This window comes from Phyllobates terribilis, unplaced genomic scaffold (genome assembly GCF_046119375.1).
Source record: "Phyllobates terribilis strain yellow unplaced genomic scaffold, ASM4611937v1 Scaffold_33__1_contigs__length_13283291, whole genome shotgun sequence".
NCBI classification, from domain to species: domain Eukaryota; kingdom Metazoa; phylum Chordata; class Amphibia; order Anura; family Dendrobatidae; genus Phyllobates; species Phyllobates terribilis.
This window is the reverse complement of record NW_027362793.1, coordinates 1,153,592-1,177,392: the sequence shown is the minus strand read 5'-3', so window position 1 is coordinate 1,177,392 and position 23,801 is coordinate 1,153,592. Positions and strand designations below refer to the sequence as shown.

At 44.5% G+C, this 23,801-nt stretch overlaps 1 protein-coding gene across 1 annotated transcript; it reads left to right on the top strand.

Annotated features, from left to right (window-relative positions):
- Positions 1 to 4,095: 4,095 nt before the first annotated feature.
- On the top strand, positions 4,096 to 5,013 carry LOC141180561 (olfactory receptor 1468-like). Its single transcript, XM_073660661.1, has one exon. It carries the CDS (start codon positions 4,096 to 4,098, stop codon positions 5,011 to 5,013), a length of 918 nt encoding a protein of 305 aa, XP_073516762.1.
- Positions 5,014 to 23,801: the final 18,788 nt, after the last annotated feature.

The window sequence follows — 23,801 nt, the reverse complement described above, 5'->3', positions numbered from 1 at the left end:
TGTGGTATAGAATATACTTAATAAATGAAGGTACTTACTGCAGAAATTGGCCAATGTATGAGAGCCCATGACGCGCCACCTGTCTGCAGAACTTTGCTGGAATAACGTTATACTAATGTCTTTACACTCCGATATCCCCCAGAAGAAAGTCTTTAAATAGAAAATGAATCCCTTCCCGACAGTGCCATTTTCCATTTTTGTGATTTTGTTATTTCCTCCCCCCTTTCGAGAGCTATGACTTTTTGTTATTTTTCCTCTCCCATAGCGTTATGAGGGTTTGTTTGTTTTTTTCCAGGACAAGTTGTAGTTTTGGATCCTGCCATTCATTTTACCATTCAATTGTACTGGGAAACAGGGAAAAAAAACTCCAAGTACTGTGAAATTACTAAACAAAAATAAATGCAATTCTGCAGTAGTTTTTCGGGTTCTGTTTTTATGACGTTGATTGTGGGGTAAAAATGACATAGAAATATAATTCTCCAGGTCAGTACGATTACAAAGATGCAAAAGTTATATAGTATTTTTTTATTTAAGTGACAAAAAGAATTAGAAAAAAAAATTGTCTTGTTTCTCCATGTTCTGAAGTTCATTCCATTTTAATTTTTCATTTAACGGAGCTATGTGAGAGCTTGTTTTCTGCATGGCAATCTAATGTCTATATTAACATAATTTTGGCATATATATGACATTTGATCATTTCTTGCATTTTTTAGCTGTGTTGCTGTGACCAAAAAATCTCAATTCTGGAGTTTCAATTTTTTTTCTCATTACACTATTTGCCATACAGGTGAATTATATATACTGTATATTGACAGATCAGATTTTTACGGATGTAGAGATAACAAATATGCTTATTCTTGTTTTTTTATTTTATTTCTTTATTTTTAACAAGGGAAAATGGAGGATTCAAATTTATATATATATATATATATATATATATATATATTTTTTTTTAATTTTTACTTTTCACTTTAATTTTTAATCCCTTTAGGGGAGTTGATCCTGCGATCATCTGATCAGTTGCACTATACACAGCAATACTGTATTGCATTGTATAGCAAAAATCACATCCTCCAATGGAAACCAGCCATAGGCTGGTTTTCATTGGCGCACCATAATTTTGGCGGAGGGTGGGGAGCGATGGGCACTCGGGACACAAAGATGTTCTGTAAATGGCGCTGTCAGAGATTGACAAAAGCGACATCAATTATGACAGAAATGAGTTCAATTCCCTCACTGAAGTGCGCTTCTTGCAGTGGTGCACAGCAGATGAAAGATGCGCCAACTACATTGAGGCGATGCATGCCTGCTAATGAATTTGGCCCATCTTACTTCAATGCACTAATACAGAACCCAAGTCTTAATGAATCGGAGTCTTAGAGTCCATGCGCCGCTCTCACGGCCTATGGACCTACAGACTTCAGAGCTAAGGTTGGTGCAATCAATGGCTTGGAGATGGGAGTGGAAAATTTGAATTTTGTAGAATGTTAGACTTGGATCATTGAGAAATCACACAGGAGATTGGTAATTGGTCCACATATCTTTTGCTGTGGGTTGCAAAACCTGTGCTCCGGGGACCATCTTTTCTATGCACACTCGATAGGGAATAGTAACCTCTTCACAATTTGTATTTAAAAACTGGTTTTCACCATGAAAAAATAGTTTTGTTGTATTTCATCCTGAAATTCTCTTTTATATTTACAGTGATGGATGCTGGTTAATTGTAATATTTTAAATGTGAGTCTGAGGAGGTGGGAATATGAGATTGAGGCGATGGGGATGTGATTCTGTGGCAGAGGGGATGTAAGCCTGAACAAGGGGAGATGCGAGCTTGGGCCGAAGGAAATGTGAGCATGGTGTGGTTAAGATGTAATTCTGGGGTGAAAGGCATGTGAGCTTTGGGCAGTGGGGATGTGATTCTGGGGTTGTGGGGATGTGAGCCTGGGGTTGTGGGGATGTGAGCCTGGCGTAGCTGGGATGTGAATCTGGGGCTGTGGGGATGTGAGCCTGGTGTAGCCGGGATGTGATTCTGGGGCTGTGAGCCTGGTGTAGCAGGGATGTGATTCTGGGCCTGTGGGGTTGTGAGCCTGGTGTAGCGGGGATGTAATTCTGGGGCTGTGGAGATGTGAGCCTGGTGTAGCGGGGATGTGATTCTGGGGCATGTTTTGATGTGAGCCTGGTGTAGCGGGGTTGTAATTCTGGGGCTGTGGCGATGTGAGCATGGTGTAGCGGGGATGTTATTCTGGGGAAGCGGGGATGTGATTCTGGGGTTGTGGGGATATGAGCCTGGTGTAGCGGGGATGTGATTCTGGGGCTGTGGGGATGTGAGCGTGGTGTAGCGGGGATGTAATTCTGGGGCTGTGGCGATGTGAGCCTGGGGTAGCGGGGATATGATTCTGGGCCTGTGGGAATGTGAGCCTGGTGTAGCGGGGATGTGATTCTGGGGTTGTGGGGATGTGAGCCTGGTGTAGTGGGGATGTGATTCTGGGGTTGTGGGGATGTGAGCCTGGTGTAGCGAGAATGTGATTCTGGGCCTGTGGGGTGGTGAGCCTGTTGTAGCGGGGATGTGATTCTGGGGCTGTGGGGATGTGAGCCTGGTGTAGCGTGGATGTAATTCTGGGGCTGTGGCGATGTGAGCCTGGTGTAGCGGGGATGTGATTCTGGGGTAGCGGGGATGTGATTCTGGGCCTGTGGGGATGTGAGCCTGGTGTAGCGGGGATGTGATTCTCCGGCTGTGGGGATGTGAGCGTGGTGTAGTGGGGATGTGATTCTGGGGCTGTGGGGATGTGAGCCTGGTGTAGCGGGGATGTAATTCTGGGGCTGTGGCGATGTGAGCCTGGTGTAGCAGGGATGTGATTCTCGGCCTGTGGGGATGTGAGCCTGGTGTAGCAGGGATGTAATTCTGAGGCTGTGGGGATGTGAGCGTGGTGTAGCGGGGATGTTGATCTGGGGCTGTGGGGATGTGAGCCTGGTGTAGTGGGGATGTGATTCTGGGGTAGTGGGGATGTGAGCCTGGTGTAGCAGGGATGTGATTTTGGAGCTGTGGGGATGTGTGCCTGGTGTAGCGGGGATGTGATTCTGGGGCTGTGGGGATATGAGCGTGGTGTAGCAGGGATGTGATTCTGGGGCTGTAGGGATGTGAGCCTGGTGTAGCGGGGATGTGATTCTGGGTCTGTGGGGATGTGAGCCTGGTGTAGTGGGGATGTGATTCTGGATTTGTGGGGATGTGAGCCTGGTGTAGCGGGGATGTGATTCTGGGGCTGTGGGGATATGAGCGTGGTGTAGCGGGGATGTGATTCTGGGGCAGTGGGGATGTGAGCGTGGTGTAGCGGGGATGTGATTCTAGGGCTGTGGGAATGTGAGCCTGGTGTAGCGGGGATGTGATTCTAGGGCTGTGAGGATGTGAGCGTGGTGTAGCGGGGATGTGATTCTGGGGCAGATGGGATGTGAGCCTGAGACAGTAGGGATGTGAGCTTAGGGTAGCGGAGATGTGAGTTTGGTGTGGCAGGAATGTGAGCGTGGCTCAGAGGGATGCGAGCCTGGGGCAGAGGGGATGTGTTTCTGGGGCTGTTGGGAAGTGAGCCTGAGACAGTAGGGATGTGAGCTTGGGGCAGTGGGGATGTGAGCTTGAGGCAGAGGGGATGTGAGTTTGAGGTGTTAGGGATGTGAGCTTGGGGCAGTGGGGATGTGAGCTTGAGGCAGAGGGGATGTGAGTTTGAGGTGTTAGGGATGTGAGCTTGGGGCAGTGGGGATGTAAGCTTGAGGCAGAGGGGATGTGAGTTTGAGGTGGCAGGGATGTGTGCTTTCTAGTGGCTGGGATATGATTCTGGGGAGGTTGGGAAGTCAGCCTGGGGCAGCGGGAATATCAACATGGGGCATCTGGGATGTCAGCCTGGGGAGGCAGAGGGAATGTGATGTTGGGGCGGGGTGGGTGTGAACTTGGGTTGGAGGGGATGTGAACCTGGGACGGTGGAGATATGAGTCTATATAATAAAGATGAATCTAATAATGATATAAAAAATTTTTATTAGATTTTTACTGTCTTGTATGAAGACTGAAAACATCATGGGAAACTAGACCATGGAATAAAACATAATGGGAAACCAGACCATGGAATATTTCCAAATTATTCCCTTTTTTTCCAAACCAGAGGACACCCCATACATTTTCTTCACACTATTAACTGTGTACTTGATGGGACTATTAATGAATATAATTATCATTGCAGTGATATACGCTGATCGTCGGCTCCACTCCCCCATGTATCTGTTTCTCAGTAATCTATCCATTATTGATGTTTGTTTCCCGACTGTCATCATTCCTAAAGTGCTCTACATGCTTTTCACTGGTATTAAAACTGTATCATTTACACAATGTTTCACCCAATTTTTCTTTTATGTCTTGTTTGGCACCACAGAAGATACCCTATTGTTTGTAATGGCTTATGACCGGTATGTTGCGATCTGTAGACCTTTACATTATCATCAGGTTTTGAGTAGGAGAACATGTTTGGGGCTCGTTGTTGCCATTTGGTCTTCAGCCTGTATAAATTCACTTTTAATTACATCACAAGCCTTGAAGATAACGTTCTGCAGTGCCAACAAGATCCACCATCTATTTTGTGACTTTAAGGCTCTGTTTAAGATCTCTTGTGGAGGCTTAGAGAAGTTCTTCAATCTCGTGTATTTTGAAATTTTAGTTCTTGTCGTGTGTCCATTTTTGTTCAGTGTTGTCTCATACTCAAAAATAATTTCCATTATTATGAATATTAAATCACGAGAAGGAAGAAGAAAGATCTTCTCCACATGTTCTTCTCATGTTACCGTCCTCCTCCTCTACTATACCACAGCCTCTTCTGTGCTATTAGCCCCAACTACAAAACACTCTAATATCTTTGAGCAAATCTGTTCGGTGCTGTACACAACTGTGACCCCCATGTTAAACCCTCTGATTTATACACTTCGCAATAAAGAAGTAAAGCATGCCATAAAGAGACTGTTAAAGGCAAAGTAGAGACGTATTCACACTGCTTTTGTACTTTTGTCTGCTGGATCTGTAAAGCTCACACATTTTACAAAAAACATCTCCATATGGTCCCATTCACCGGAATGATGTATGGCCTTGTGGGAAAAGATGCAGCATAATTTGTAATATATTGAGCTAATTCTGGGATTAGTCCAGAAGGTGGCCCTACTCAGTGATTGACAGTTTAACTATTTAATTGAGCATGCAGGTATAACCCTCATTATAACCGCCCACTGGACTCCTAAACTTAGAATGAGTTTAGAATTAGAGTAATTGTTTACTAGAATGTCTTTTCCCACTAACTAATATATCAATCTGCTCTGCAACTGCTCTACAACATCACACCAGGAGATTGGACTGCATTTTCAATGAGACGTGTTCCCTTTAAATTCTTTATGATGAACAAGGAGTAATAAATAATTAACCTGATAGAATGCACGTGATATTGGAGTTTGGAAGAGTAACTTTAAATAAAAAAAAACATATATTATTCGTAAATGTATTCTGTTTTATTAATATTTGGGTCCACATTATTAGGGTCAAAAACAAGAAGCATGATTCATTTTAAAATCCATTTTTGCTTCCTTTCACCCAGTGTTCCTAGGAAACTTAGATGGGATTTTAAAATCAACTCATTATCCTACAAAAAAATAAAGGAGGTTTGTACAACAGACAACCATAGGGATAGGTGACTATACAATGAAGTGTTATTAAAATCAGGCGTATATGTGTGTGAACAAACAGTACAGACCAAAAGTTTGGACACACCTTCTCATTTAAAGATTTTTCTGTATTTTCTTGACTATGAAAATTGTACATTCACACTGAAGGCATCAAAACTATGAATTAACACATGTGGAATTATATACTTACCAAAAAAGTGTGAAACAACTGAAAATATGTCTTATATTCTAGGTTCTTCAAAGTAGCCACCTTTTGCTTTGATGACTGCTTTGCATATTTTGAGAGGAATTTATGAAGAACTTTATGCTAGAAAGCTGATACAAAAAAAGTTGAAAGTTTTGGCGAAACATGTAAATTCACAAAAAATGTTGTGACTTTTAGCATTTTCTTACCAGCTTCCCACACATTTTGAGGATCTGGAGGAGCTCATCAGCAGGACGTGGCTTAGCACTGCCTGACAGATTACCATATTTTTCTCACTATATGCTCCGGACCATAAGACACAACCCAAATTTTGCGGTGGAAAATAGGAAAAAAATAATTTTATAAGATGGGGGTCTGTCTTATAGTCCGAATTTAAGGTATCTTACCTGAGGGGGTGGTGGTGAAGCTGGGTTAGGGGAGGCATAGTCCCTTCCCCAGGAAGCTGGCAGCAGCAGAAGTGGGAAAATGCGGCAGGCCCTGGGTGGGAGGAGGGGGTGTCCTAGCAATATGATGCTGCGGATCCGGTGTCGGCAGTGAAGCAGAGAGAAGTGCATTGCTTTCCCGGTGGTAAGGCAGAGCAGAGTGCATTGCAATGAATGAACTCCACTCTTCTCACAGCCGACATCGGGACCTTAACATCACCACACTTCCTGAAGAAGGCACCCTACCTCCTGTGATCCCGCCCCACCACTGTCGTAAGCCTGCATTTGGACTATAAGACGCACACTCCATTTTTCTACCAAATTTGGGGGGAAAAAGTGTGACTTATAGTCCCAAAAATACGTTAACTATAATTGATGTCATAATGTGGCGAAAAATGGTGCAAAAAATTCTCCGAGTCTACAGGTGCATGAGCAGCTGAAAGAAATGCCAAATTCATTAGGAGGCATTTAAGGGGTTGATACATTTCACCGATTTTTCCCTGTTAATTCTTCCTGGGTCCAACACTGCATTTCCACTGCTGCCTCAGTCTCTATTGATTGGCTGCTGTGGTGATGGCATACTGCAGACAATCACTGAGTTCAGCCATCTACATTGGCTGGGCTCACTGACTGACTGCAGTGCTGTTATTGTGACCACACCACTGAAGTCAATCAAAAGAGGCTGGGGCATCAGTGGTGAGGAATCAATAGGCCTGGATAGCCTACATAAAGTTGTTTGTTATTTTATACATCACTGCGAATTTGGCCTAAAAAAAAGTGAAAGGGGACAAACCCTTTAAGAAGTTAATACATAGCCTTCATTTATGCATAGATTTTGCCCTCATCTTCTCCAAAGTTTGGCTGGAAATCACTCTGTACAGGGAAGGCAATTTGTACAATGTTTCTGGAGTATAAGCCATTATGTGGCTGCAGAAGTCTGACGACAGTTCTGGCTGACATGCTCGCATGCTCCTTCCCGTACTTGTGCTCTTTACATACATGCCCAGTACCATCTGTACTTTTTTTAAGACATCCCTTTGGACATACATGTGCTTTATGCATATATTGAGCACAAGTATAGTGTGTATACTGACACAGACATGACAAACTCACAATCTCTTTGGAAGAGAGGCAACGACCAGTGGTTGCCAAGCTAGTGTGATGGGAGATAAAGGTGTACTGGTCCAAGTAAAAGCAATCAGGGAGTATCTTGCCCTAATGTGTGATCCCCCTGACCAGTCATGTCTGCAAATTGTGGATGTGACTGAATTTTGTGCACAGATCCATCTGCATCGAGAGGTGCGGAGCTGCCTGCCATTAAAGCAAGCGTCGTCTCAACTCAGACAAAATTAATGCATGCTAAAATTTTTTATTTTTCTTTTGCACTTGCACATAGAAAAAAAATTATCAGTGCTATTCATGTGCAGTCTGTTGGGCACATGTACAGCACACTGATAAAAAAAAATCACCTGAACAAAGATCAGGGACACAATTTTATCCGCTAGTGTGGTGCCCCTGCGGGTCCAGTTGCCACAGAGGTACTGCATCTCAGCCAGAGGTGTGGTACGCCACTCTCAGGTAAGGAGGGAGCACTACCCGGGACCCACACACCCACATCCAACACTACACCACTCCTGAGGAAAGGTCTAGATAGCTCCTAAGGGAGAGCACAGGCCTGGCCCCTGTCAGGAGGGTTGGAAATAAGTAGAGGAGGTGGGTGGAGGAAGTAGTTCTGGGGAGCACTGAGAGAGCAGTATAAAAAGAAGGGTGGAAACATCTAGAAGGGGGTTCTGAGGAGTGAGTTCAGTGAGTGAGGACCGTATGGAGTACTGTCCTGACAGCGAAGGGGCCCAGTCAAAGGGGCCCAGCAGGAGGAGAGTGAGGAGAGAACACCGGAGCAGTGGGGAAGGCTCCAGAGATAGAAGGGATCCTAGGGGCATGGCGAGTGCGGGATGCCACCCGTGTGCTCGAGTTCACGCTGACCATGGAGGGATCAAGGCCGCAGTAGGGGACCGGTCCCAGACTAGTGGAGTACTTTTAGGCTCAACTAGCAAACCGGAGGTTGTGGTATCTTCACATGCCATAGCCAAAATCCACACATAATCGCTGAAAAGGTGGCCATATAGGACCAAGGGGACAGACCGGACGTCGCCCGACAAGGCCTGCGGCCACTGGCTCAGGACACTATGTGTGAGGCGCAGGGCAGGACGGCGTGAGCCAGCGCAGAGAGAGAGATGACCTGAAGAGGTACACAGAAAGGGGTCCCGTGCAAGTGCTTCTAAGTTATCTGAGAGTTGGTTGGATCACTTCCCCAGAGAACACAGGCGGTTGAAACCTGGAGCAACATGACAACTGTGAGTAAAAGCTTGAAGACTGCACCCCACTGTGTGCTTGACTAATTGCTGCGCCACCTGCCTTGCACTACACCAACAACATCTACCTTATCAATCACTAATACTGCCCTGAGGCCTAGCTCTGCCCGTTGAGAGCTGCACCATCTTTGCTGCATCACCAACAGCCCCAGTGGATCTGAATAGCAGCGGTGGCCACATATAGCCGCATACCACGGGTGGCGTCACGAACATTATCCCCAAAACTTTATTCCCCAATACACTTTACTTAATTTACCACCCTGGGCCACGGACCGGGTCACTGCCACCGTGACTACCCTAATAGAAAGGATCGGCCTGGCTACCGAGTACCCCACGGCCCCAGGGGGTGCGTCACTCCTAACCCAGTGTCACGCCAGGTGTGAGTGCAACACAGAGGGGAAAGAGAAAGGGAGCCAAGACACTAGGGAAAGGGGGAAAATGTGACCTGCTAACCTGGAGTAACGTCAGCCTATCTCCCCCTAATGTCGCTATACAGCCTCGGCAGCTGTCGCCGATCACGTGCCTCGCCCTACTATCCCTGGCATAAGGCTATAGCTGGGGGTGGAAGGAGATGAGCACTAGTCAACCTTCGCTAGCACTCAAAAGACTAAAGGGGAAGACAATACAGGGGAATTACAACTTAGCTTTAGAAGAACTCCAACAGGATACACGGCCTAAAGACTCCAGAGAGGACGTGATGCTGCTTCAGCCAAGTTCCAAGTAGAAATGAGTATAACCAGTGACGCCCACCTATACACACAAGGTATATATACACCCAGACTAAAGGGAGGTAGTCGCTGGGTCCTAAACACAGCCACCCATCTAGGCAGCTGTCTGCATTGCCAAACGTGGAGATCTACTGCAGACTACTGCATGGCGACTGTCTGTCACCTCTGACACACCCGTGAGAGTACCCTCCCCCTACGAGTGGCCTCCGGACACTCAGGGCCGGGTTTCTCAGAAAAAGAGGTGTGAAAAGAGCAAACCAATCTGGGAGCATTCACCTCTGACTCTGAAACCCACGTCCTCTCCTCTGGACCATAGCCTTTCCAGTGAACCAAGTATTACAGAGAACGACAATGGAGACAACAATCTACTATCCTCGAAATCTCAAACTCCAAATTACCATCAACCATTACTGGGGGCGGTGGTAGAGGTGAGGGCTCAAGAGGTTCTACGTACCTTTTGAGTAAGGACCTGTGGAACACATTGTGAACCTTAAGGGCCGAGAAAGTTCAAGATGAAACGCTGCTGGGTTAATGACAGCGGTAATTTTGTAGGGACCAATAAACCTAGCTCCCAGCTTCCAACAAGGAACTTTCAATCTTATATTCTTGGTAGACAACCACACAAAGTCATTCACATTCAGGTCCGGACCTGGCAAGCGTTTTCTGTCAGCCATACGTTTATACCTGTCACCCATAGTCTTCAAATTACACAGAACACCCTGTCACACTGAGGAGAGTGATGAAGCAAACAGTCCCTCTTCAGGAACTCCTGAAGCTCCTCCCCCACTGAAAGTACCAAACTGTGGATGATAACCGTATGCACCGATAACTGCATGATAACTGTATGCAACCATATGAACGGCCTGTGGATTATTGACGATGATTATTGATGGCAAATTCTGCCAGCGGTAAGTAGGACTCCCAATCCTCCTGATTTTTGGAGACGAAACACCTGAGGTATGTCTCCAAGTTCTGATTGATCCGCTCTGATTGACCATTCGACTGAGGGTGGAAGGCAGAGGAAAAGGACAGCTGTACCCGCAGTCGAGAACAGAATTCCTTCCAGAACTTGGAAACAAACTGGGCCCCCCGATCAGACACCACATCGGAGGGAACCCCGTAAAGCTTCACAATCTCATTTATGAACACCTGAGCAAGTGTCTTAGCATTGGGAAGTGCAGGTAAAGCGACGAAGTGAACCATTTTACTGAAACTATATACTACTACGAAAACCACCGTTTTGCCTGCAGAAACCAGTAGGTCAGTAATAAAATCCATGGACAAGTGTGTCCATGGACTGCTAGGGATAGGTAGCGGAAGAAGAGTACCAGACGGACGGGTCTGCGAAACCTTAGAACGCGCTCAAATAATACAAGCAGCTATGTGTTCAATTACATCCTGATGCAACCCCGGTCACCAAAAACGATGAAAGAGGAGGTCCGAAGTGGCCTTACCACCTGGATGCCCAGTAAGCATAGAGTTATGATGTTCTTTACTTTACAGTGCAGATCAGGTGGCACAAATAACTTTCCTGAGGGGCAGGAGGCAGGTGCGTCCCCCTGAGCCTCCAGCACCTTACCCTCCAGTTCAAGAAAAAAGCCGGAATACAGCCGAAGACAATTTTTTAGAAAAGAAGTCGAATAGACGCCATTTACCAGGGGACGAACCCTGAGACAACACAGCCCCAACCCCGACATCCGAAGCATCGACCTCCACAATAAAGGGTTGAGAAACATCGGGCTAACTGAGTATAGGTGCAGTGGCAAAATGATTCTTTAAGGAAGAAAAAGCCTGGGGGGAAGCCTCCGACTATTTGGAAAAATCAGACCCCTTCTTAGTCATGTCAGTAAAGGGTTTCACTACAACAGAGTAATTTTGGATGAATTTCCTGTAAAAATGAGTAATGCCCAGAAAACGTTGTAGGGCCTTCAGGTTCTCAGGACGTTCCCAGTCAAGGACTGCACAGATCTTCTACGGATCCATCCGAAAACCTGAAGATGACAATAAGTACCCCAAAAACTGCACCTCCTGAACAGCTAAAACACATTTCTCTAGTTTGGCATATAGTTTGTTATCCCTTAATATCTGGAGTACCTGCTTTACATGCCCCAGATGGGTCTCAAAATCAGGTGAATAAACCAAAATATCGTCCAGATAGACCACCACAAACCTCCCCATCAAATGGTGAAAAATATCATTTTTGAAATGCTGGAATACCACAGGTGCATTGGTCAAGCCAAAAGGCATAACCAGACTCTCGAAATGACCTTCCGGGGTATTGAACGCTGTCTTCCATTCGTCGCCCTCTCTGATTCTAACCAGATTGTAGGCTCCCATTAAATACAGTTTGGAGAATACCTTAGCTCCCACAACCTGGCTGAACAAATCAGGAATCAGAGGAAGACAGAGTGGATCAGGGATGGTAATTTGATTTAATTGCCGGAAATTTAAACAGGGACATAGACCGCCATCTTTTTTCTTCACAAAGAAGAACCCTGCTGCCACGGGTGAAGATGAGGGTCTGATATGTCCCTACTCCAGACTTTCTGAAATTAAATCCTTCATGGCTTTTCTCTCGGGGCCAGAAAGATTATATAATCTGGACTTGGGTAGTTTAGCTCCGGGGGTCAGGTTAATAGGACAGTCATAAGCACGATGAGGAGGCAAATCTTGACACCCCTTCTCATAAAAAACGTCCTCAAAACCAGACAGAAAAGCAAGCAGCATCTCCGCAGAGACTGCAGCAATGGAAACATTCAGACAGTTCTCATGGCAGTAATCTCCCCATTCAATAATCTCCCCTGGCTTGCCAATCCACCAATAAATTATGTTTAACAAGCCAGGGGATACCTAAAACAATCGGAGTAGGGAGATTCTCCAAAACATAGCAAGGAATGATTTCACAATGAACTCAGCCCACCATCAGTTGCACATTATGTACAATTTGAGTAAATGCTTTCTGTGCAAGTGGCGCCGAGTCAATGGCAAAGATAGAAATAGGTTCAGCTAAAGCACAGCAAGCGAAACTATAAGTTTTCACAAACTCAGCATCAACCATGCTGACCCCGGCTCCACTGTAAAGAAACACAGAATTTTTTTTCGATTTTGCTCTCTAGCACCACCTCTGCAGTCAGTACAAAGCGGGAACTGCAGTTTGGCCACAAATCCAACCCTTGTTTATCCAAAGTAGTCTTGACAAATAAGGAAAGGGAGAAGGGGAGAAAAAAATCAGCTCACCCGACAGTTAACAGCTGGAGGCTCTGTGTGAGCTGATCCGACAACGGAATAGCCCTGGTTCCAGACACTCTTTTAGAACAGGAAAAAGAAATGTGGTCTTCCAGCGGATCTTCGATAAAATTAAGCTTTTAGTAGGAACATATAAAAGCAGCCATGTCACAAGGACAATACATGGGATAAAAGGACACAAGACATGATAGACATGGGACAATCATGTCTTGTGTCCTTGTATCCCGTGTATTGTCCTTGTGACATGGCTGCTTTTATATGTGCCTAATAAAAGCTTAATTTTATCGAAGATCCGCTAGAAGACCACATTTCTTTTTCTTGTTTATCCAACTCCAGACTGCCGAGAGTTAATCGAGTCTCTTTTTGTTTAGGAATTGAAAGACAGGTCCCAACAAAGTGTCCCTTTCCCACAAAAAAACATACGCTTTTTGAGACACCCCCTAACTGCATAGGTTCCTCCACCTCCCCCAGTACTTGTTCACCCCCAGACCACTCCCTTGGCAAAGGTACACAACTCTGACAAGAAGGCCCCGGAGAAGGAGGTTTCATCCAGCTATCCCGAAGGTGCCTATCCAGACATATGGCCAAAGACATGGCAGCCTCCAAGAACTGAGGGGTATCATATACAGCCATGGCATCTTTAAACCTTTCCGTTAGCCCTCACAAAATTGACTTTTAAGGGCTGAGTCATTGCATTTGGAATCTGTTGCCCATCTACAGAATTCCGAACTGTATGTTTCCACTGACCGATTCCCCTGCTGAAGGCAATGTAGCTTAGACTCAGCCAAGGCGACTTGGTCAGGGTCATCATCATAGATGAGGGCAAGAACTGCAAAAAAACCCTCCACAGATTGGAGACAAACCGAATTCTGCGGTAACCAAAATGTCCACGACTGAGAATCTCCCTGAAGTAGAGCGATCACAATTCCAACCCGTTGCTCCACATTACCGGAGGAGTAGGGATGAAGCTTGAAATACAATTTGCATGCCTCCTTAAACACAAAAAACCTGTCCCTACCTCCTGAAAACCTGTCTGGGAGGGCAACCTTGGGTTCAGGCTGGACAGGCCTACCAACAGAGACCCCCACATTGGTGGCCTGTAACCGCTGATACTGCTGATGAACCTCACAGCGGAGGTCATTCACCTCCAGAGACAGACAGACATACTAAAGGGAGTAAGGAAAAAAAAAAAAAGGTGCACGCCCAAAAGCACACACAGAAAAAAAAAAAAAAAAGTCAATCTTGTGTCGTTTTTTTCTTCTTCCCAAAACGTGCTCGGCTGGTTATAATGTCATGCCAGGTGTGAGTGCAACAGAGGGGAAAGGGAGCCAAGACACTAGGGAAAGAGAGAAAAGGTGACCTCCTAATCTGGACTAGCATCACCCTGTCTCCCCCTAACGTCCCTATACAGCCTCCGCAGCTGTCGCCGATCACGTGCCTCGCCCTACTATCCCTGGTGTAAGGCTATAGCTGGGAGTGGAAGGAGAATGAGCACTAGTCAACCTCCGCTAGCACTCTAAAGACAAAAGGGGAAGACAACACAGGAGAATTACAACTTAGCTTAGAAGAACTCCAACAGGACTCACGGCCTAAAGACTCCAGAGAGGACGTGATGCTGCTTCAGCCAAGTTCCAAGTAGAAATGAGTATAGATCTCCTGCAGACCACTGCAGGGCGACAGTCTGTCACCTCTGACACACCCATGACATCCAGTGAGAATAGTCTACAGATGCATATTGCACAGATCAAGACCAATCCTTATAATAAAAGAGTACCCCATCTGGATACAATATACAGCGGCGTATGACACATGGTAAGGTTTAAATACTAGACAGGTTATGACTGTCCCAATGGGTACACCTTGTCGTGGTGGGATGTCTTTTATGCTTTTTTATCAAAATAGCATTAACTAAGTTCCCTATGTTATTTACCTGTACCATCACTATTTACTTATGTCATTGCTGTAGGGTATATGCACATTTTGTTTTTTGGGTGCTTATAGTCAGGCTCAGATTTTTGGCTTTGCTGTAATCTCTTGTACTTTGTATAAACACGGGATGTGGTCCCCTTTGTGAGCTAAGTATTTAATCTACATAGCTTCCCATGGCTGGGTATCTAAGTTGGGGCCCTGTGTTGCTCTGCCCTTATTCTCATTGATGTTGTAAGACACATGGTAAGGTTTTAATACTAGACTGGTTAGGACCATCCCGATGGGTACACCTTGTCATGGTGGGATAGCTTTTAGGCCTTTTTGATCAAAATAGTGTTAACTAAGTACCCTTTGTTATTTCCATGTACCATCATGTACCATCACTAGTTAGTTATTTACTTGTTGCAGGGTATAGGCTCATTTTTTAGTGGGGGGTGGCTTTAATATACAGCAGTAGCATTAAGCATAAAAACTAATAATTCAATTGATAATAGGATAGCTGATAAAGATCCCCACTTCTTCGTTACACCCAAGGCACTTGTATCTTTTATTTCCTGCCTTATCATAAATAAGATCCCGGGTCTGACTCTTTGTCATCATTAGACATGAGCAAATTTATTCGAATAAAATCAAATTCTCTTAGAATATTTAAAAAATGTATTGTCTTCTTAATATAAATTGTTTGTAATTCACTCCGTGCAAATACAGTAAAATGGCGGCTGGGTAAATGGTTATTATCCAACATCCTACGTCTCTCCAGACCTCAGAGCTTAATAAAGGACATTCAATTTGCAGACAATAACTTTGAAGCAAATCGAATATCCCTGTAAAATCTGTGCGATATTCCAAATTTGAATCTACGCAGATTGGAACATGTCTGAGATTTTTCAATAACTTGCCCCATTTTATTCTATATAAAGTTAATTGCGAAACATTTCACCAATTGGTGAATAAAGAAAAAAAAAATATCTCTATCCACAAGTGATCTGTAAATTTGATTTCATTGCATTGAATTTATTTTATAGAGTACTAGAATGTTAGAGTTGGAGGTGACCTCCAGGGTCATCTGGCCCAACCCCCTGCAATGCAGGATTCACTAATCTCAGACCGATGTCTATTCAGCCTCTGTTTGAAGACGTCCATTGATGGAGAACTCACCACCTCTCATGGCCGCCTATTCCACTCATTGATCACCCTCACTGTCAAAAAGTTTTTTCTGATATCTAATCTGTATCTTCTCTCTTTGAATGTGACTTATCGTGCTCACCGTTCACCTGACCCACTCGTGCATCTTAACGTCCGGTCCTGTGCATAGCTTTCTCTGGTCTCTTCTCTTCTCCTCCATAGCACATACAGTAACATATTCTTCCTTCATATTAACTCTGCACTGGGGTTTCCTGACTACTCCTCTGATATCATGACACGTGTCTTCATGGCTTGCATCACTCGGGGTCCTGACTTGGCCCTAGATGACAATTGTCATGATGTTAGAGGCCTACTCCTGGCTAGAAGCACAGAGAGAAGATGAGGAAAGAGGTTGTTGTGTGACATGGAGAAGTAAAGAAGTTGTTGGAGGGAGTTGGAGGACCAGACAGGGAGCTGTGCAGGCAGTACAGGTGAGCAGCGAGGTATTGGATTTTTTTCTCACCTCTGTCCTAGATCTCTATGAACCAACACATTGGTGGCCGGTTGGCTGCCGTTTTGCTGGATTCACCTGATATAAATCACAAAACAATTTGTATGCGAGAAAATCCAAATTTTTGTAAAAGTCCACAAAAATTTGTCTCAAACTGATTCTCTCCTCTCTACTACCTACATTTATAGTATAATATGTATGATCATAATTAGAATACTTTTTTTCTATTTAGAAGAATTGTACATTCTGGCTATCAGCAGATTTATATCCAAATAGACAAAATAATTTTTAATTTACAAAATGAACTCCCTTGAAATAGGTGGAAAAAATCATCTTTATTTATTTGTCATAATAATTAAGTGTCAGTAGATAAACTCCCAACTCGGTGATACCTGTCCTCTCAGGGGACCGTGCATTGGGAGCGCACAGTATATAGCCCATATTCCAAACTTAGAGTTTGATTCATACAGTGCACCTATTACTGCTCAGAGGTAAGACATGCTGATCATAATTACAGATAGCTGTAATGTCCTCGTAGAGAAGACATGATCGCTGTGCTTAGAACTGTCTAGATGCTACAATTCTGCCATGAAAGGAAATAAAAATAATTCAATTTAAAATTCGAAAAAAAAATTCTCTCTGCCAAAATATGTTTAACATACAAAAATTATACTTAATAAAAATATATTAAAGTATTGAAAATAATAATAAAATACATTAAACAAGATTTTTTTTGTCTTTTTACTCTTACAGTCAGAGGAAAAAGTGGAGGTAGATGACTATGAAGCGTAACTCACCATAGGCTATGAAAAACTGCTCAAATCTGTCTTGCTCAATACTAGATGGACTGCCAGCTCAGTGAGGTGTCAGGTTACACAGATTATTATATTCTCCTCCTCCAGTTATAAAAAAGACAAAGGGAGACAATGAAAGATCGTGCTGAGCTCTCTAACAACTCTTTTACTTTACCTCTCTCCTATTGAGTATAAACTCTTATGATTAGTGTGGTCCCCTCTCTCCTGTAGAGTGTGAGCTCTTATGGTTAGTGGGGTCCTCTCTCCTGTAGAGTGTAAGCTCTTATGGCTAGCGGGCTCCTCTCTCCTGTAGAGTGTAAGCTAGTTAGTGGGGTCCTCACCCTCTTTTGTAGAGTGTAAGCTCTAATGCTCAGCAGAGTCCTCTCTCTCTCCTGTAGAGTGTAAGCCCTTATAGTTAGTGGGGTCCTCGCACTCTTCTGTAGAGTGTAAGCTCTTATGGTCAGCAGAGTAATTTCTCTCTCTTCTGTAGAGTATAAGCTTTAATGGTCAGCAGGGTCCTCTCTCTCTCCTGTAGAGTGTAAGTGCAGCGGCCGTAAGAGCCTAGGGTACTCGGTAGCCAGGCCGGCAGTCTTCCAGGGAGGTCACGGTGGCAGTGGCCTAGCTCCGTGACCCTGGCAGAGCAGATGAAGGGAGTATTTACAGGGGATTCGTAGTCTTTATGTGACGCCACCTGCGGTGCCTGGTCAGGGATGGCCAGCACTGCTTGTGGACTATGGGGGATAGATGGTATTGTTATGTTCTGCTACCAAAGCTAAGGAAAGAGAGGAGATCTGTCCCTACTATAGGACTCAGCTGAATCCCTACGATGTAACAGGGAACCTGATCCTGCGATCAGACCTGCTAAAGTCCTAATCTAGTCTGTACGAAGACCTATAGATGTGGGGAGGGAATCCCTACAAGTACTAAGGACTGGAAGGAATATGGGACACCTCCTAACAGAAATAGTAGCAGACAGACGAACAAACAAAATAGATAGAACATAGAGGTCCGTAGACCAAGCAAACTAACAGAGATAGATACAGAGCACAGGCTAGCTAGAAAGTAGATATACAATGAAGTCCAGCAAAGCCAGAAGGGCGGAGCAGGATTAAATAGGCCAACAAGGTCATGTGACCAGCAAAGGAAAAAAGACCTAAGAGCAAGGTTCTAACAGTACCCCCCCTTCTAAGAGGATCCTCCGGATCCCCTAGGACCAGGCTTATCAGGAAATCTCCTGTGAAACGCTCTGATAAGTCTGGACGCGGAAACATCATCTGACCTCACCCAAGAGTTATCCTCGGGTCCGAAACCTTTCCAGGCCACAAGATACTGCAAACTACCTCTATACCGTCTAGAGTCAAGGATGCGAGAAATTTCATATTCCCCGTCCTCCACCACCGGAGGAACAGAGGCAGAGGCGTCACCATCCGACACAACAGCTTTTTTTAACAGAGAGACATGAAAGACCGGATTAATTCTCCAGGAGGTAGGAACCTCCAACCTAACAGCAGATTGGTTGACAACCTGAAGCACCTTAAAGGGCCCTACAAACTTGGGACCCAATTTCTTAGAAGGAATCCTCAACCGCAGATTCCTAGAGGACTTAGGTCTCAAACGAAAATACAATAAGCAAGCATTTTTAAATGAAAAAAATTCTCGGTGTTCACCAAAAAATAAATCCGGCAAACATACCTTAGGCTCCAAGAAATGTGCTCCAGGACAGTTACTCACGTGCTGACGGAGCTCGGCCACCTCCAGAGAGAGTCCCTGCAGGCGATGAGCCAAATCCTGAACCGACACCATGATGGAACAGAAAAATCTTTCCTTAGAGAATTTGCTGGCTGGACTTACTGTTATGTTCTGCTACCAAAGCTAAGGAAAGAGAGGAGATCTGTCCCTACTATAGGACTCAGCTGAATCCCTACGATGTAACAGGGAACCTGATCCTGCGATCAGACCTGCTAAAGTCCTAATCTAGTCTGTACGAAGACCTATAGATGTGGGGAGGGAATCCCTACAAGTACTAAGGACTGGAAGGAATATGGGACACCTCCTAACAGAAATAGTAGCAGACAGACGAACAAACAAAATAGATAGAACATAGAGGTCCGTAGACCAAGCAAACTAACAGAGATAGATACAGAGCACAGGCTAGCTAGAAAGTAGATATACAATGAAGTCCAGCAAAGCCAGAAGGGCGGAGCAGGATTAAATAGGCCAACAAGGTCATGTGACCAGCAAAGGAAAAAAGACCTAAGAGCAAGGTTCTAACAGGTATAGCAGCTGGAATGAAACACTTCCCATGGGTGAAGCGGGTCCCCAGGGATTGAGAAAGCTTATATGAAGGATGGCGGTGGGGGAAACAGGGTGCAGAGAGCAGGGCGGCAGCAGTGATGATAGTCGCGGTAGTAGCACAGCTGCGGGGAGACACAGAGGAAGAAGACAGACACGAGGAATGCAGTCCGGTTACCTTTACTGCAGAGAAAGATGTTGAGTCTGGGGCACTGGTCAGTAGGTCCAGGAGGGTCCGGTCAGCCTGGAAGCAATTTCTAGTCCACCCCGTAAGGTGGGTTTGGAGGCCTGCCTGCTGCGCTTCTCCGTTGTGGGCCCAACTGCCTGTGAGCTATCATGCGGTCCCTTTCTTTCACTCCTGCCCTAAGCTCCGTACTAGCAGGCGGTGCGAACCTAAGATGGGTACTGATGTCTTAGGTGCAGTTCCGGGCTCTAGTTATACCGCTGTGCTGCCAGGCCCCTATTTGTGGCCAAGAAACTTGCAGTCTCCTGTCCCCTAGTTTTGGTTACCGGGACGTGCAATGCCCGCACAACCCAGGACTCTGGCCTCCTCTGCTCCGCTGCCTGGGGTGAGCGCTTCACTTGCTCTGCTCCCTAGAACGTTCTTCTTCTCCCTCTGCTGCTTTCTTCCCCTCTCCCTTCCCTCTCACACTTACTGACTAACTCCTCTCCCCCCAGCGGGAAAAGGCAGCTCCCCAAAATAGGGTGTAAAGCTCCCCCTTCAGGTCAGGGATCAGAACCTGTGAGTGCATGTGGGGTTTACCTGACGTTGGGAGCTCCTCCTGCTTCCAAGCATAATATCACCTCTGGTGAAGGAGGCAACACTACTGTGGCAACAGGCTCATGGGGGGCCACATAAGCTCTTATGGCCAGTGGGGTCCTCTCTCTCCTTTAGAGTGTCAGCTCTTATGGTTAGTGGGGCTATCTCTCTCATGTAGAGGGTATGCTCTTTTGGTTAGCTGGGTCCTCTCTCTCCTGTAATGTATAAGCTCTTATGGCTAGTGGGCTCCTCTCTCTCTCCTGTAGAGTTTAAGCTCTTATAGTTAGTGGGGTCCTCGCTTTCTTCTGTACAGTGTAATCTCCTATGCTCAGAAGGGTCCTCTCTCTCTCTCCTGTAGAGTGTAAGGTCATTAGCAGGGTCCTTTTTCCTGTAGAGTATAAAAAAGTGGAAAATTTGTGGTTTGTATCCATACTGCCAGCTGATGAAGAAATGTCATTTTGCCAGAGACAAAGTAAAATAACATTTTCTTCATCAGTTGGCAGTGCGAATACAGACCACAAACATTGCACTTTTTTATATTTTTCTGGTGAAATCATCCGTGGATCTGCAGCAGCCACACAACTTTGGATCAGGTCTTCATATATTGACACCATCCTTGATAATTATCACCAGATAAAACCCTATTTTGCGCTATCTTTTCTAGTCAGCTGTTTATATCTCCTGTAGAGTGTAAGCCCTTATCGTTAGTGGAGTCCTTGTTCTCTTCTGTACAGTCTAAGCTAATATACACAGCGGGGTCCTTTCTCTCTTTCCAGAAGAGTGGAAGCTCTTATAAATAGTGGAGTCCTCTCTCTATCTCTCCTGTAGAGTGTAAGCCCTTATAGTCAGTGGGGTCCTCTCTCTCTTCTTTAGAGTGTAAGTTCTTATGCTCAACAAGGTCCTCCGTCTCTTTCTTTCTCTCTTCTGTAGAATGTAAACTCTTAATATCAGCAGGGTCCTCTATCTCCTGTAGAGTGTAAGCTCTTATGATGAGCGGGATCTTCTCTCTCTCCTGCAGAATGTAATCTTCTAAGGTCAGCGAGGTTCTCTCTCTCTCCTGTAGAGAGAAAGCTCATATGGTCAATGTTGTCCTCTCTCTCCTGTAGAGTGTAAGCTCTTATGGACAGTATGATCCTCTCTGTCTCTCTTTCTGTCCTGTAGAATGGAAGCTCTTATGGTCAGTGTGGTCCTCTCTCTCTCCTATAGAGTGTAAGCGCTTGTGGTTAGTTGGGTCCTCTCTCTCCTGTAGAGTGTAAGTGCTTATGGTCAGCGGGGTCCTCTCACCTTTCCCCATATGAATTTTCCAAGCATTAAAAGCTTTCAAGTATTGTGATTATCCCAAATGTATTCACCATAAATCAGATTTTTTGCGAATTTAGAATTTTAAAAGATCTGCTCAGCTCTACTAACTATTTTTCTCACCACCTCAAACTTTCCCATGCAGAGAATAAGTCATGGTTATCTGTAATCTTTGTCCTGATTAGAGATGAGCGTTGTTCTACTCGAACTGTTCGCCAATCTCAAATTCGAGCTGTTTTGGGCGGTGTTCGAGCCGGTCGGCGAACACGAACAATTTGAGAAAAATTCGGCTGTTCGAGGTTATGTTCGATAACTGTTCGTGCACCAAAATCATAACTGGATTTTTTCTCAGTAATGATGAAAATTAATGTTAATACGCAGTTTGAGTGTACAGCGGGGCGGGGGGAGGGGCAGGGGATGGATCTCTGAAGGAACAATGAAGATCTCCATTTTTTTTTCTCTTTCCCGCATTTGCAGTGGGGAGGTGCAATCTGTCAGCCTATCAGCAGCGCACACACGGAGCGAAGTGCTTTTTTTCATACAAGCAAGGGCATGTGTGATTGGCAGTGTATGTCACATGTCCTTGCCCTATAAGACCAAGCCATTTTCCCCGTCGCCACCATTTTCTCACTGCTGCAGCTGCGTGTTAGACGGCACCGCTGTTGCTGTGTGCGCTATACCTTGTTAATTTCAAGCCAATTTTCGCACAAATATACAGATAGCTTGGGAGTAGGGAATAGTTGTGATTGCAGTCCTTTTAAGGACTAGGTTACAGCATTTCCTACGACTTTTATCAGGCAGGTCTGTGCTCTTAAATAGATAGATTGTGGGAGTAAAGACTAATTGTAATTGGAGTCCTTTTCAGGACTAGGTTACATCAGTTCCTATCAGTTTTTGCCAGGCAGGTCTGTGCCAGTGCTGTGCAAGTTTTTTTCACAGCATTTGGCTGAATCTAGCAAAGCTAATCCTTTTTGGCCTATTGCAGAGTGTGTTAGTCAGTGGAGTAGCCTATCTGTGTTGCAAGATATACCACCTGTGTATAGAATACCAATTTTTTTACTGCACCTAGTGAAGTAAAATCTTTTGGGCATAGCATCATTCTATTAGTCCATCTATACTGACCTCCATCAGGTTGCAAACTGAATATAATTTTTTTCTGCATCTAGCTCTGAAAAAATATTTGGGCTTCTAGCGGTGTGTGGGACTTGGTCTATTAGTCCATCTATACTGACCTCCATCAGGTTGCAAATTAAAAATAATTTTTTTCTGCATCTAGCTCTGAAAAAATATTTGGGCTTCTAGCAGTGTGTGGGACTTGGTCTATTAGTCCATCTATACTGACCTCCATCAGGTTGCAAATTAAAAATAATTTTTTTCTGCATCTAGCTCTGAAAAAATATTTGGGCTTCTAGCAGTGTGTGGGACTTGGTCTATTAGTTCATCTATACTGACCTCCATCAGGTTGCAAATTAAACATAATTTTTTTCTGCAACTAGCTCTGAAAAAATATTTGGGCTTCTAGCAGTGTGTGGGACTTGGTCTATTAGTCCATCTATACTGACCTCCATCAGGTTGCAAATTAAAAATATTTTTTTTCTGCATCTAGCTCTGAAAAAATATTTGGGTTTCTAGCAGTGTGTGGGACTTGGTCTATTAGTCCATCTATACTGACCTCCATCAGGTTGCAAATTGAATAAAAAAATTTTCTGCATCTAGCTCTGAAAAAATATTTGGGCTTCTAGCGGTGTGTGGGACTTGGTCTATTAGTCCATCTATACTGACCTCCATCAGGTTGCAAATTAAAAATAATTTTTTTCTGCATCTAGCTCTGAAAAAATATTTGGGCTTCTAGCAGTGTGTGGGACTTGGTCTATTAGTCCATCTATACTGACCTCCATCAGGTTGCAAATTAAAAATAATTTTTTTCTTCATTTAGCTCTGAAAAAATATTTGGGCTTCTAGCAGTGTGTGGGACTTGTTCTATTAGTCCTTCTATACTGACGTCCAGCAGGTTGCAAATTGAATATAATTTTTTTCTGCATCTAGCTCTGAAAAAATATTTGGGCTTCTAGCGGTGTGTGGGACTTGGTCTATTAGTCCATCTATACTGACCTCCATCAGGTTGCAAATTAAAAATAATTTTTTTCTGCATCTAGCTCTGAAAAAATATTTGGGCTTCTAGCAGTGTGTGGGACTTGGTCTATTAGTCCATCTATACTGACCTCCATCAGGTTGCAAATTGAATAAAAAAAATTTCTGCATCTAGCTCTGAAAAAATATTTGGGCTTCTAGCGGTGTGTGGGACTTGGTCTATTAGTCCATCTATACTGACCTCCATCAGGTTGCAAATTAAAAATAATTTTTTTCTGCATCTAACCCAGCCAATAGTTTTGGCCTAATACCACAGTTT